The sequence below is a fragment of the Choloepus didactylus genome, chromosome 1 (assembly GCF_015220235.1).
Source record: "Choloepus didactylus isolate mChoDid1 chromosome 1, mChoDid1.pri, whole genome shotgun sequence".
NCBI classification, from domain to species: Eukaryota; Metazoa; Chordata; class Mammalia; order Pilosa; family Megalonychidae; genus Choloepus; species Choloepus didactylus.
Genome location: NC_051307.1, coordinates 196,977,644 through 196,993,992, shown reverse-complemented (window position 1 = coordinate 196,993,992; position 16,349 = coordinate 196,977,644). Strand labels below are relative to the sequence as shown.

Sequence of the window (16,349 nt, the reverse complement as noted above, 5' to 3'; positions counted from 1 at the left end):
CAGGTTTTTCATCTGTATGAATTTTCTGATGTACAGTAAGGTTTTTCCTTTGCCTAAAAACTTTACTACAATCATTACACCCGTAGGGTTTCTCTCCTGTGTGGATTCTCTGGTGGCCAACTAAATTCCTCTTAGAAGTAAAGGATTTTCTACATTTCTCACACTCATAAGGTTTTTCTCCAGTGTGCATTCTCTGATGTACAACAAGGTTTTTATTCTGACTAAAGTCTTTTCCACACTCATTACATTTATAAGGTCTCTCCCCAGTGTGGATTCTTTGATGTACCATAAGATTTCTACTAGAGGTAAGGACTTTTCTACATATATGACATTCATAGGTTTTTTCCCCACTATGAATTCTTTGATGTTCAATAAGATTTCTATTGTAAGTAAAGCCTTTCCCACACTCATTACATGCATAGGGCTTCTCACCAGTGTGGATTCTCTGATGGGCTATAAGGTTTGAACGGTAACTGAAGACTTTCTCACAGTCATTGCATTTATAAGATTTTTCCCTCGTGTGAATCCTCTGATGTCCAATGAGGCTTTTTTTCAGAATGAAGCATCTGCCACACTCATCACACTCATAGGGTTTCTCGCCACTGTGGATTCTCTTATGTTCAATGAGGTTTCTATTAGAACTGAAAGCTCTTCCACACTCACTACATTCAAAGGGCTTTTCCCCAGTGTGGATTCTCCGATGTACAAGCAAGCTTGAATTGTAACTGAAAGCTTTCCCACAGTCCTCACATTTGTAGACTTTTTCCTGTGTATGCAGTTTCTGATGGACCATGAAACTTTTGCTCATAATGAAGGTTTTTCCACACTCTAGACATTCATAAGGCTTCTCCCCATTGTGGAGTCTCTCATGGTCAATGAGATTTCTGTTAGAACCAAAGACCTTGCCACAGTCTTTACATTCATAGAGATTCTCTCCAGTGTGGAACCTCTGGTGTAAAATGAGGCTTTTTTTTAAAATGAAAACTTTCCCACATTCATTACATTCATAGGGCTTCTCCCCATTGTGGAGTCTCTGATGGTCAAAAAGGTAAGCACTTTGAGTGAAGGCTTTCCCACATTCAGTACATTTATAAGGCTTCTCTCTGCTGTGCATCCTCTTATGGTCAATGAGGTTTGACTTAGAACTGAAGATCTTCCCACACTTTTTACAAACATAGGTTTTCTTTTCCGTGTGGACTCTCTGGTGCAAGAGGAGGCTTTTACTCCGAATGAAAACTTTTCCACATTCTTTACACTTGTATGGGTTCTCTGCACTGTGAAGTCGCTGATGGTCCACAAGGTAAGTGGTCTGAGCAAAGGTTTTTCCACATTCATCACATTTATAGGGTTTTTCCCCAGAGTGGATTCTCTGGTGCAAAATGAGGCTCTTTTTCAGAATGAAAGCTTTCTGACACTTGTTACATTTATAGGGTTCCTCACCCTTGTGAAGCCTCTGATGGTCAATGAGGTAAGCATTCTGAGAGAAAACTTTCCCACATTCATTACATTTATAAGGTCTCTCCCCAGAATGGCGCCTTAAATGTATAATAAGGCCTGAGTGCCTATAGAAACCCTTACCACACTCTTTACATTTATAAGGTTTCTCCCCAGTGTGGATTCTCTGATGATTTAGAAGGTAAGCACTTTGAGAGAATGCTTTCCCACATTCACTACATTTATAAGGCTTCTCCCCAGAATGGTTCCGTAAATGCATCAGAAGGCTTGAGCGCTGAATAAAGCCTTTCCCGCACTCTTTACATTTATGAGGTTTCTCGCCAGTGTGGATTCTCCGATGGTTTATAAGATGGGAGATTTTACTGAAATGTTTACAACATAGATCACATTTATACAACTTCTTTCCTTCAGTACTTATTAAACTTTCAGAAAGAACTGAACCTAAAGTTAAGCTTTCTCCAAGTTCCTTGAACTTCTGGCCTCGTTTTTCTGGTACAGTTCTTTTCTTCTTGTCTCGCTCACGAAAGGAACCTTTCTTCACTGTATCTACCATCTCCCCTGTTTCATTTCCCCACTGACGTGTCAATACTTGCCATTCACACTCTTCCTCAAAGTCAAGAACCTGGGGAACACCTCCTTGAAACCTTTTGGATGTTCCTTTATGGGAGCTGGCTCTTTGCGAAATGCCTGGCTTTGATGTCACCTCCTCATTCTCAGTCATGGTTTCCCATTCTGGTAAAAGGAATTAAAAATGTAAATGTTACCAATGGAAATACAAAAATTCATTTCACGAAAAGTCTAGGTATGAGTTGGACTGCTTCCCTTAATTAGACATAAAAGACAAGAAGAAATACAGAATAAAAAGGAAAAACAGAGACATGAAAACATCTGTACAATGATAAGGCTGAACTAGTTTATCTCCAAAGTCACTTTCTACTCTAACATTTAAAAACATTTTAAAATGTGAAATTACATTTTATGAAAATATTTTTGAAGTTTACTTTCAAACTGAAATGTGAGAAAAATTATGAACTACTTCCACAAATTACTTAATGAGTAAAGCTGTCTGAAGAATAGAAATACTACTTTATATTTGAGTATAAAAACATTTTTCTTCTACCTAAATACACAGAAATAACCTAGGAAAGGAATGTAGCTATTTTATTTCATTATAAATTTCCTTAAGTATTTGAGAGGGTGAGGATGGAAAACATACAATAAATATTAACTTGACCAACTATATTCTTAGGTCAGGCCCTCATATCTTATTTCAACTGCCCCTCTCTCTGGGACTTTGGAAGCACTGCAATCACAGTACCCCACTCCACCTGGTTACAGGGATGGGCATGTGGCCTGGGCCTGTTCAGTAAAGGTACTCCAGTTTCAGTGTCCACAGTGTTTGGATCACAAACAGCCTCAAAATATTAGAAGCCAAAACCCACAACTTATAAAAATAATTATATACTATAATCAAGTGGGATTTATCTCAGGAATGCAAGGTTTGTGTAACATCAGAAGAAAAATTAATGTAATATATCACAGGAATAGAATGAAGGATAAAAATCACATGATGATCTCAACAGATGCTGAAAAAGCATTTGATAAAAATCCAACACCCCTTCACAATAAAAACAGTCAACAAACTAGGAATAGAAGAGAACTTCCCCAACCACATAAAGGGCATCTACAAAAACCCCACAGCTGACATCATACTTAACAGTGAAAAGTATATTCTCTCTCCCTAAGATAAGGAACAAGAAAAGGGTATCTGTTCTCACTGCTGCTGTTTAACATATATTAGAGGTTCTAGCCAATGAAATTAAGCAAGAAAAAGAAATACAAGGCATCCAAATTGGAAAGGAAAAAATAAAACTCTATTTGCAGAGGACATGATGTTATATATAGAAAATTCTAAGGAGTCCTACTAAAAAACTATTAGAACCAATAAATGAGATCAGCAAGGCTTAAAGATACAAGATCAAAATACAAAAATCAATTGTATTTCTATACCCTAGCAATGAACTATCTGAAAATGAAATTAAGAAAACAATTCCATTCCTAATAGTATCAAAAAGAATAAAATACTTAGGAATAAAATTAACAACAAAAAAAACCCCACAAAACTTATGCTCTGAAAACTACAAACATTGTGAAAGAAATTGAAGATCTAAAGAAATGGGAAAAATCCTATGTTCATGGACTAGAAGACTTAATGTTATTAATGCCAAAACTCCTTAAATTGATCCACAGAAACAATGCAAGCTCTATCAAAATCCCAGCTGTCTTTTTAGCAGAAATTGATAAGCTGATCCTAAAATTCATATAAAAATTCAAGAAACCCAGAATAGATAAAGCAATCTTGAAAAAACAAAAGTTGGAGGACTCATGCTTACTGAATTTCAAAACATACTACAAAGCTACAGTAATAAAGCTGCATGGTACTGACATACACATAGGCATATAGATCAATGGAATAGAATTAAGAGCTCAAAAGTAAACCCTCACAATTAATGGTCAAAAAGAAGCAATTTGACAAGAAAAGAATAATCATTTCAACAAATGGTACTGGAACAACTGGATATCCATATGCAAAAGAATGAAACTGGACCCCAGAACATACTATATATAAACAATACTCAAAGTAGATCAAAAACCTAAATGTAAGAGCTAAAACTACAAAACTTACAAGAAAGCATAGGTACAACGCTTCATGATCTTGGTGTCTTAGAAAAGGCAACAGAAGTACAAGTGATGAAAGAAAAAACAGATAAATTGACCATCAAAATTAAAAACTTTTGTGCTTCAAAGGACACCATCAAGAAACTGAAAAGGCAACCCAGAGAATGTGAGAAAATATTTGCAAATCATAGCTTTGATAAGGGACTTGCACCTAGAATATATAAAACATTCCTACTACTCAATAATAAAAAGGCAGATAACCAATTAAAATATGGGCAAAGAATATGAATAGACATGTTCTCCAAAGAAGATACACAAATGGCCAATAAGCACATGCAAAGTTGCTCAACATCATTAGCCATCAGAGAAATGCAAATCAAAACCATGAGATACCCTTTCAGACCCACTAAAATGGCTATAATCAGACAAATAATCACAAGTGTTGGTGAGGATGAGGAGAAATCACAACTCTGATACACTGCTGATTGGAGTGTAAAGTATAACAGCTGTTTTGGAAAAAAGCCTTTCCTCAAAAAATTAAACAGTTACCACATGACCTAGAAATTCCACTTTAAAGTATACTCCCAAGAGAAATGAAAAATGTCCACACAAAATGTTCATAGTAGCATTATTCAGAATAGCCAAAGAGCAGAAGCAAATTAAATGTTCATCAACTAATGAATGGATAAACAAAATGTGGTATGTGTGTGTGTGTGTATATATATATATATATATATATATATACACATACACACACACAATGTAATACTATTCTGCAATAAAAAGAATGAAGTACTGATCTATGCTACAACATGGATGAACCTCGAAAAAACTAAGCTAAGCAAAACAAGCCAATCATACAAGATCACATATCTTATGATTCCATCTATATGGAATATCCAGAATAGGCAAATCTACATAGACAGAAAACAGATTAGTGGTTGCCTCAAGCTAGGTGGGAGGGTGCAGTTAAATTTTACCCTGCACCACCCACTCTCCTGACCCCACTCACCCCATCTTTCTACCACAGCAGGCTCTTATGGGCTCCCATTTCACCTTGCATATACTTTTATTATAGTATTTACCACACTAGATTGTAATTACCAATGTAAATTTCTATCTCCTCAACCTGAATGGACTTTAAGGCAGAGACTAAGCTTGTCATGGGAGGAAGTATTAAATATTTCTTGAATACTTCTCTTCAAATTCTACCCTAGTCTCTTAAATGAACATATAAAAGACACATACATGCAATATGTGCAATGTATCTGGGAGTCTGCTTTTCTACCAAAATAGTTCATCAATGTACAGAAATTAAGTCCATGGAGTTGTCATATTTAATAGTGTCACAGTACACCACCAGGTCAAAACAGCATGCTCTGCTCAGTACTTCTCTATCTTGGGGAATTTAGTTGTGCTCAACTTTTAACCATTATAAAGAGTTATCTGGGACTATCTTTAAACATATTACTTATTTCCACTCTTTCTGAACCATTTCCTTCAGATCAGAACCACCACATCAAAGGGCATAAACACCCAGGCACCTGCTTGGCCAGCGCCACAACAACACTGGAGTTAGAACATACTTTATTTATTAAAATTGGTTCAAACATACATTTCCATAAATAGAATAAACAAGTAATTCCATTTTGTTTTTTTTTTAAGTTTAACTCTTAGACCCATCTGGAGTTTATTTTGTTATATGGCATGAGGAATGGATCTAAGATAATTGTTTTTCTTAAAATTAACAAATTGACCCATAAAGCATACTAAAAATTTAGTAGAAAAGATGGATTATTTAGTAAATAGCATTAGAAGTACTGAAAGCTATTCAGGTTAAAAAAGCAAACAAAACAAAAGCCTATGTCATTCTGTGTATCAAGTTAAATTTTAGATGAATTAAAGCTTAAAAGTAAAAAATGAAACAATAAGAGTATCCAAAGAAAATAAAGTTGATTAAAAAAATAATAATTTCATGGGAAAGATGACCAGGAATACCATAAAGGAAAATACTGTGAAATGTGACTACATAGGTTTAAAATTTTTGTAAGGCTCAAAAAATAACAATAAATAAATGATGTTGAAAAACAAAGAAATGGGAACAACACACAGCACCACCTGGCAAATGGTTAGTGGTTCTAATATGTAAAAGAAAAAATATGCTCTACAAAAGAAAAACGTAGGAAAAATATGAAAAGGAGGAAAATGATAAAAATGTGAAAAGATATGAACCACATTAATAATCAAAGAAACAAAAAACAAAACAAACAAATGAAAGAAATAGTATTCTTCACCTACCTAGCAAAAATTTAAAAGACAGACCAAATCATAAGCACATACAGGGAAAATGGGCTCTCTTGTGCTATTTTCATAGAGTGTAAATTGGTACCTTCTGGTAGAAAGCAGACTGCTAATATGTATGAAAATATAAAAGCTATAGAATGTTTGACCCACCACCACCACTCCTAAGAATTTCCTTAAAGGATATTTTCTCAAAAGTGTAAAAATATACAGAAAGAAAATAATTTAATAAGGTTGCTGGTTACAAAATTAACACAAAAAATCAATAATTTCATATATGTAAAAAACAGTCAACAAGAAAACATCAGAAAAGATTCCAATTCCTAAGAATAAACATAAGCAGAAATATTCAGGATGTAGACGAGTGTCTCTGAAAACATGCCAAAACTAACAAAGGCAGTACTGAACAAATGGAATGGCACGTAATGTTCTTGAGCAGAAATATTCAATATGATAAAACTGTCAATGTAAAGCATGATACATAGACAATGGAATACTATGCAGTCATTTAAAGTGATGTTATAAATCTGTGTTTCAGTCAAAATTAAACCTTGTGACTGATTCCTCAGTTTGGAATGTCTATTTCTCCCAAGAAAATCCCACTCTTTCCTTCAAGGTCCAGCTCAAATGCTACCTTCTTTTTGGCCTTTCCTAATCCCCAAGAATGGAACTTGTTGTTTACCCTCTGCGTGTCCATCACAGTAGGCTTATGCCACTCTTGTATCAATTCTTTATTCTGCCTTTTGTGGGTTTATTCTTTCTATGTTCATCTCCCAAACCATGGTAAGCTATTTAACGGCAGAACTACATCATTCCCACAGACACCACCATATGATAGCTATTCAAAGTTTGCTGGAAGCACGAATGGCTAATAAGTTTTTTAAAAATATTCTTTTATTTCATTACTAATCAAAGAAATTCACTTGAGAATAGATAGATACTATACTATTTTTCTTATTTAATAGCAAAAATTAGTATTGAGGGTGGAGAAAAAGGAACAATATGCTAGTAAGACCAGAGAGGAAAGGTATAATTATGGAAAGCAATTTGGCAGTATGAAGCAAGCACCTTAAAAACATTCAAACACTTGGGCTTTAGTAATTCTACTTCTTAAAAATAATGAGAAACAAAGAAAAGCCTTAGGCACAGAGATGACTGCTACAGCAATTATCCAAAACAAGACAATGGCTAACTGAATTACAGGACAAATAATGTAGACAAAACAGACAATTGCAAAAAATTTGTAATTATATGACTGTGAGAAGACTGCAAGAGAAAGCAAGCTATAAAACTGTATATATATTTATTTTACATACACACATATATTTTGAACAATGAAAAAAAATTCAAATACATAGAAAAAGACAGAAATGTCAAAATGCTGACAGTACACTGCAAATGGTGAGGTTGAGAAAGTTGTTTCTTCCTTTTAATTTTCTGTTTTCCAAAATAAGTGTATGTTACTTTTATAACCAAAAAATAAACAAAAGCTGGTGAAATAAAGATTAGAATTATGGGAAGAAAGGGTCCTTACCTAATGAGGTCACATTTCCATAATTCTCCAGCATCACATCCCAGTACAAGGCCCTCTGAATTGGGCCTAGACATGCCCACTCCTCTGAAGTGAAGCATACTGACACCTCTTCAAACATCACCAACTCCTGAAATAATAGGTGTGTATAAGCTTACCCTTGCCCAAGAGCTCCCCTGTTGAACGGTTCCCTTCACTTCTCTAGAAGAGATACCATCTAAGGCAACGAAGTGGGTGATGGACATCAAGACTTAAGATGACCCCATGTATGTCTGTCATCCAATAGCATGGACCATGATTTAGACATGGGAACTAACTGGACACCAAAGCATTAGGATGAGAGAGGGCACTTCAGTCACAATTAGGTAGCACAGATAGGGCCTCAAGAAAGAAAGAGGATGCAAACCTGGGGCTGGGCTGTTAGGAGCATGAGTGCCATTAATTGATTTCTTGGGTTTTCTTCCTGGGAAAGAGCAGAAGCTTCAGGGGCAGGAGGATCTGAGGAAGGAGAAAAAGCCGCATGTGAGATTATTACTGTTCCTACCCACCACCCCAAGCCCAATTTCCCCTACAAACAAAGAATTCAGGAAGACTCTGAACTCTCAGACTGAAAAAATGATGGCTACAAAAATGACCTACACATTGCCCAAATATCCCTGAGGGTTCAGAGAAGGACCAAATGATTGGGAAGAGTTATAACAGTGAAGACATGAGTTAACAAATGATTATGACTACTGAATCATTATGTAGATATTTATTTTTAGTCTCTAATATATTGTAACAACTAGAAAGAAAAACCTGAAATTGTGGAACTGTAAACCATACCAAATTTGAAATTTGCTCTGTAACTACTAAACTGTATTTTGAAATTTATCATTTTTCTGCATACATATTATATTTCCCAATAAAAAAATGTTTTTAAAAAATGACCTACAAACATTGTCTCTGTGATCCCCATGTGCAAAGCTGGAATAATACAAACAGTAGCAATAAAAATAGATAAAGGGACAAAGGAACGCAGAAAAAGACAAAGAATAGAAGAGCAGAAACAGCAGAAAGAGCTTGGTACTATGAGGGATTCCTATACAGGGCAGAAGGAAAGGAAGCAACTCCCTGGGAGAAAAGGGATGAGCCAAAGGAAGGGTCCTAAGAAAGTCCAAAACCAGGGCCACTGAGTAACTACCATGTTGAAGATCCTGAAGACTGAACACCACTGGATCAGTAAGAGGATTCGGGCGAGTTTCAGTGGACATGTGGCTGACACCAGATGCAGAAGTGTGTGCTGTTCCTGGAGAGCTTAACCCCTCCTGGAGAGTGTCATGGTTCTTGGCAAGGACTGGAATCTAGAAACAAACTAGACATAATTATTTTAGCTCTCCTTGTACCTCCAGAAAATGGACTCATCTAACCACCTTAGATCTCTTTCTGCCCACAATCCAGAACTGTTTCTTGAGTATGGAACATCAAAACAGCAGTAAAGCTCTGCCTTGAGAACAATGGAGCTGCCCTCCAGCCCCATTCTTACAGCTTTGGTGACCTCTCCCAGAGGACACTGAACAGAATGGTTGGGACAGAAGGCAGACTTGAGAGTGGATTAAGGAGTGAATGAGAAGTTATGAGCAGTAATTAAGAGGATGGGTTTAGACTTAGACTTGAGTTCAATCATCACATCTCTTCTATTATTTACTTTCTACTTATTTTTCCCTTTACCTATTCCTTCCTACCCCAATAGAAGGAATACTAGAGTAGGAGCCTTAATTCTTGGCTTTTCTATAAGCTAGATGTCTCACCTAAGGCAATTCATTTAACTGTTTTCAGCTTTTCTTCTCTCAAATGAAGAGCACAGATTAGTAATTTATAATGATATACATAGCTCTAAATTTTTCATAATTAAGATAATTAAACCCATCCTTGGTGCCACTCCCAAGTTTAAGGTATGGTTCAGACTTCTTAAACAGAACACTTTATACACAGAAGTTTTTCTAGTGGGCTACAAATTGACAGAAAGCAACCACATACACACTGGAGGTTATATTAAAATCCCAATTTAATGATCAAGGATATAAAATCTTATCAGAAGCAAGTATCTCAACCCAGTCCCTTGGCTCCCAGAATCTCCAGCAGGTGTAACCAGCCCCAAGGGGAGGTCTTGCCAGATCTGGAATGCTTCATTCTTGCTATGCCACTGCCTTTTATACTCAGGGCCTACATCATCATTCCAAAAGGACTTATACAAACTATACATATGCCTCTATTTAGGAAATACTTAATGAATAGCATGTTCTTCAATCAAACTTAGCATTAGCAAGATCACCCAGAGGAAAAGCAGAGTCAATTCCTTTGGCTGATTCTGAGTTGGGCCCAATGACCCAAATCATAGGGTTGCCAATGTGCTATTAATTGATAATGAAAATCACAGGATCACCCTCCAGCCCAGCCCCCCCTGCCTGAGTCTCTCCTTCCTTCCATCCTAAACGCTACTCCTTCACCCTTTCTCACTTTTAGCGTTGGTCCATCGAGGTCTTTCTGAAGCTCTTCTACCAGGGCCACAGCCTCCTCGCCACTCCCGGGGTGATGGAGCTGCACCCAGGTCCGAATCTCCCCAGGCAGGATGCTCAAGAACTGCTCCAACACCAGCAGATCCAGGATCTGTGCCTTTGTGCGTGCTTCAGGCCTCAACCATCGACGACAGAGCTCTCGGAGCCGGGTCAAAGCCTCCTGGGGCCCAGATGTCTCATGGTAACGTAACTGTCTAAAGTGCAGGTGGGAGGTCTCCCAAACAGAGGAGCTGCTCCATTGGAAGGTGGTTCCCCATTTCCAGATATCACCCTTCCCTTTAATAAGACCCTCTTGTCTCAGAGCACTGTGGGCCCAATTTTCTCTCATCATTGTCTTCACTCAAGAAAAGGCTCCTCTCCAGGTCCCCTCAATCCTTGCTTCACTTCTGCCTTAGAGCTTGGAGAACATCATCTATAAGACCCCCCCCCAAAAAAACATTGTTAAAGTCAACCCAGAGAAATAACCAAGCTTCCCGAACCTCAGTGAGCTTCTAGTAATAAACAGAACTTCCCTGAAAGCTAAGTTCTAGGTTGGGGTCAGGGCTTCCTCTGACAGAAGCCTCCTGTCCAAGGCCCCAGGGACACAGACACTCATGTTAACCCGACTCCTGCTGAAAAGAAACATATGAGATTCCTATGGTCTTTAATCAAAGCATCACCTCCACCTAATCACAACAAACACTTTATCCACCACTCTAACAATGGGCATCCTTGCTATTCCTTTGTGACCTTGAACAAGTGACCTCACTTCTGAGCCTTAGTTTCTTAACCTGTAAAACAGGGATAATAACAGCTATAATCTTATAGGGTTGTTGTGAGATTTTGATGTTTAAATACGTGTCAAGTTTTTGAACCTGCCTGATATACACAGGGATTCAAACATTAAATATTTTCCTGTATCTAGCACTCTTCCTTATGTTCAGCAGAGTCAACAAGTGATTATGATCTTAAATCTGACACACGAGATAAAATCCTAAAGCCTTCTCAACAAAGAAAGGCTGAATTAAGTTCTATGAAGCTTTGCTGTGCAAGTTCTATTTAACTGTCCTGTACATACTTTGAATTCTCTGAAAATTTTTCTATTAATCAAAATAGTTGGATAAATTTGAATATAGTTTTATCATAAAGAACTTAGACTTGCAGCTCTCTAGCAATCTCTTCGTCTGTTCTTTAGAAACAACATGTATTTTTCTGATTCTAAATTACAAAACTTGTAAAACCAGAAACACATACAAAAAGTAGTTATCAGAGAGTAATCCCTGCTATTGTTTTGGACAATGTCCTTCCAATCTTTTTCTATACAACAGTTTGGATCACAAGATTAGGTCCAACTGTACTTGTTCTGTAATTTATTTTTCTCACATATTATGTTGTGAACATGTTAAGCATTCTATATCATTACTTTTATGAGCTGTTTGAGTCCATTCATATTTTAAGTAGCCTGCTGTTGTCAGATATTATTTCTAATTTCCCACCGTTATAAGACCACAATGACTATTCTTGCTAACAAATATTTGGGTGCATCTCTGATTATTTCTTTGAGATAAATTCCTAGAAGAAAAATTGTTGGGCCAAAGAGTACAAATATTTTTAAGCTTTTAAGGTTATAACAATTACATTACCATCAGCAACATATGGATTTACTTAACATACTGACCCTTACGGAACTTGCTTATTCACCTAACAGGGAAGGCAGAAATACAAATACAATTTCAGTAAGACCATACAAAAATAGAAAAGATTCATGAATGGTGATTTTTGGATTGAGTTTTAAAGGAAAAATAAAAAGACCACTGGAGTAGCAGCAAAGCCAGGAAGAAGGAAGGGAGAGAAGGAGGGAGGAACCACATTTTCAAAAGTATGGGAGTGAGTAGCCTTTATTCTTGAAGATGATTGTATAACCATATAGCTTAAGCTATGTGACCGTGTTATTGTGAAAACCTTGTGGATCACACTCTTTACACAGTGTATGGACAGACAAGTAGAAAAATAAGGACAAAAAGTAAATGAATAATAGGGACGGGTGGGGGTATGGAATGTTTTGGATTTTCCTTTTTACTTTAACTTTTATTCTTATTCCTATGGGTTTGTGATAATGAAAATGTTCAAAAATTGATTGTGGTGATGAATGCACTACTATATAATGGTACTGTGAACAACTGATTGTACACTGTGGAGGAATGTATGGGTTGTGAATACATGTCAATAAAATTGAATTAAAAAAAAAAATAGATTGGGGTGATGAATGCACAACTATATGATGGTACTGTGGACAGTTGATTGTACCCCATGGATGAATGTATGGTATGTGAATATATCTAAATAAAACTGAATTTTAAAAAAAATAAATAAATAAATTAATTAAAAAAAAAAAAAAAAGTATGGGAGTGACAGCACATATAGCTCAGTCGGAAATGTGCTTTGCAAACCAAAGAAGGGAAGTAAGCTTTGGAGGCAAGGTTGTAGTAGAGTGGGGAGGTAAAAAGAAGTCAAATTCCGAAGGCTCTAGAGTGGCAAAACAAGGAGGGTGATCATATCCAGTAAGCAATGAGCCCTCATTAAAGAAATTTTATTTCACATTTTCCCTGTTATTTTTTGAAATAATAATATATTCACTGGGTTCAAAATTTAAAATTATAAAATACATACAGTATAAAGTTTCCTTCACCCTGTTAATTTCTTATGTATCTTTCCAGCTACTTACGTGTGTATGAGAAAATGCATCCATATATTGATTTGTACTTCTTTTCCACAAAAGGTAGAATACTATTAATAATGTGCTGTTCCTTTCCTTTATTCAATGTATGTAGAGATTTTTCATGCTAGTAGATAAAAGAAATTGCCCCTTCTCCTTTTTTATGGTTAAATGATATTTCTGTATGGATGTGCCATATATTAGGAAAAGTTCCTAGAAGCAGAATTGCTGGGTCCAAAAGGCAAGTCATTTACAATTTTGATAATCCTATTAGCCCTTCTTTGGGAATGTACCAATTTACAACTTACATTCTCATCAGCATTAGCGATACAGGAGTCCCTATTTCCTCACTCCTTCATCAATATAAAGTTGCAAAGTTTGGAAACTGCCAAATCTTTAATTTGTACTTTGAGTGAACAAGTTTATTTTTAAAAGCCATTTATATGAAATGAAGTAAGCTTCAGTGGCAGAGAGATTCCAAAAGGAGCCGAGGTCAGTCTGGTGGGCTCTTACGCACAATGTAGATAACCCTTTTTAGGTTCTAATGAATTGGAATAGCTGGCAGTAAATACCTGAAACTATCAAACTACAACCAAGAACCCATGAATCTTGAAGACGATTGTATAAAAATGTAGCTTATGAGGGGTGACAGTGTGATTGGGAAAGCCATATGGACACACTCCCCTTTGTCCAGTGTACGGATGAATGAGTAGAAAAATGAGGGACAAAAAAAAAAAAAAAAAGGTGGCACCCAGTGTTCTTTTTCACTTTAATTTTGATTCATTTTATTTTTGTGTGTGTAGTAATGAAAAAGTTCAAAAATTAATTTTGGTGATGAACACACAGCTATGTAATGGTACTGTGAACAACGGAATGTACACGTTGTATGACTGCATGGTATGTGAATATATCTCAATAAAATTGAATTTAAAAAAACAAACAAAAAAAGCCATTTATATATTTTTTCTGTTAACTATTCATATATTTTGTTCATGCTTCTATTGAGGTGTTTGGTCTTATTAATTTGTACACACTTTTATAAATCATAGGAGAATTAGTCCTTTGCTTATGATGGCAGCTACAAAAGTTTCTCAGTTTGTCATGTGTTTTTGACTTTGCTTATAGGGGTTTTTGCCAAGCAGTCTATCTTTTCTTTTACATCTTTGGGTTTTGTGAATTAGAAAGCCCTTTTCCACTCTGAGCATGAGAGAAGTTGGAGTCAGGAATCTGTAAATGAGAAACGATGGGGGAAGAAAGGCAGAAAATCAGGAAGGCTAGTTAGGTTTCTGCAAGTCTAAGCAAATTATTAAGTTCTGAATTAAGAAGCAGTAGGGATGAAATAGAATAGAGAAAAACTGGACAGTTCTTGGTAACTCATGTGGGAATGATGAAAAAATAATTTCTTAATAATTATATGCTATAAATGATCAGAACTCTATTTATTTTTACTTTGCAGACAAAAATAACAAATCCTTAAACGTATATTATTTTGTTTGCTTTTCACAAAAGGTTTATCTGAGGCAGGCATTATCATCTCTAGTTTTAAAAACAAAATATGGTTCAGAAATCCTAAGTGATTCACTCAAGCCACTCAGCTAGTTAAGCGGTGGGAGCAAATTCTGAACCCATAAATTCTAATTCCAAAAGCCAAAATAAATTTTATCTAAGAAGACACTTCTGAAACCCAAATATTCTAAAGCAATGGTTTCCAAACGCCAGTCCGTGATAAAGCTTTAATCTGGCAAGCCGCAAAGAAAAAAGTAATAACCTTTTTTGCAAAAAAAGCCTTTATCCTGAGTTCACGGACTTACTACTTTCGTGGTGTTAAAACGTGTACTCTGAAGAAATGGTGGTATGGGTGAGCTGTTTGGTTTTAAAAAATTTTTCCGTCCCCGAAGTCTGGGAAGCACTGCTCTAGGGAAGTCAAAAGCTTCTAACTGCAGATCAACCTCAGAAGATTGCGGAGGAGCGTTAAGGCTGGAGCTATGGAACCTGGTTCCTGAGGCAACTGTACTCAAAGCGGCAACAGATGCTATTTGATTCCAGCACCAAACCGTAGCCAAACACAAATTCAGAGCTATCCTCGATACCTTTTTCTATTTGACTGCATGCCTAAGCTGAGGCCACAGCGTCGACTCCCAACACCTAGCCGAGGAAGAACGGTGCAGGCATACAGTGCCGCAAAGAGGCCGGCGAAGGGTGCGCGGCCTTAGTGAACTCAGGCCCGCCCCCCGCGCACGCCCACCCGCCCCCGAACCCAGCCCACTCACCCGGAGCTGCAGCTGTGGCTCCAGCCTGGGGTACCACGGTCTCCGCGACCCAACGCCAGGAGATGAGACGGAAATAAGACGTCCGGGCCATTGAGGGCCAGAAGAATGGCCGAACCGCGGGTACCGCGACTTCCGGTTTCTCTCCTTCCCCCACCCACGTTCCTCGCGGACTCTCTAGGTAACCACATCTCTATGGTTCCTTTCTTTTCCCAGCGTAGACTGGGAGAGGCGGCGTTCCAACAGGCCTTGGTTAGGTGTTGTGCCTATAAATATTCGGTGGGAACTGTTGCGTGGCTGCAAGGTTGCAGAAATTAATGACATGGGCCAGGCCTTCCGGGAGAGTTGGACCTCTCTGTTTTAATTTGCATTTCCATCGAGATTGATAGGGAGTAATTTCTCATATTTCTGAATGACCTCGTGGGTGACTTTTCTGGTTTGTTCTTGATTCTATGGCATTTCTCACTGTAAATGATAACGATTTATAAATCAGTTCCTTGCGAATTCGCTTACTGTGAGTGTATCTTTTGCCCAGATGATGGGATACTTGAGCTCTGGTGTGACAAAGTCATCAAGCTCAAGCTGCAAAGTCCTGTGCAGATGGGGGACATCATCTCCCTTGAAGGAGATAGTTATTCCAGTTGTCCAACATTCTGGGTAAAATTAGGTCTGTATAAAGGAAAGTAACACTCTACATCTCAGTCTCTTAGGTTTCAACTTGTAGAGTTGATACCCCTATATGGAACTAAGACTGGAACTAGACTCCAAAAGAGAAAGAAGGCCATGTCTATATGGATCCCGTGTATACCTAGCTCATAACCTAAAGCTGGAGTCATACTTGGTTCTAGAAAACGTTGAATGAG

At 37.2% G+C, this 16,349-nt stretch overlaps 1 protein-coding gene across 1 annotated transcript; it reads right to left on the bottom strand.

The window, feature by feature from the left end:
- Positions 1 to 1,763: 1,763 nt before the first annotated feature.
- ZNF197 (zinc finger protein 197) lies at positions 1,764 to 15,703 on the bottom strand. The gene is given in 7 exon segments (XM_037848742.1): positions 1,764 to 1,959; positions 1,961 to 2,187; positions 7,970 to 8,096; positions 8,373 to 8,464; positions 9,150 to 9,309; positions 10,466 to 10,936; positions 15,490 to 15,703. Coding segments are annotated over 6 exon segments (1,053 nt in total). The 5' UTR covers positions 10,856 to 10,936; positions 15,490 to 15,703; the 3' UTR covers positions 1,764 to 1,902.
- Between the last annotated feature and the right edge of the window lie 646 nt (positions 15,704 to 16,349).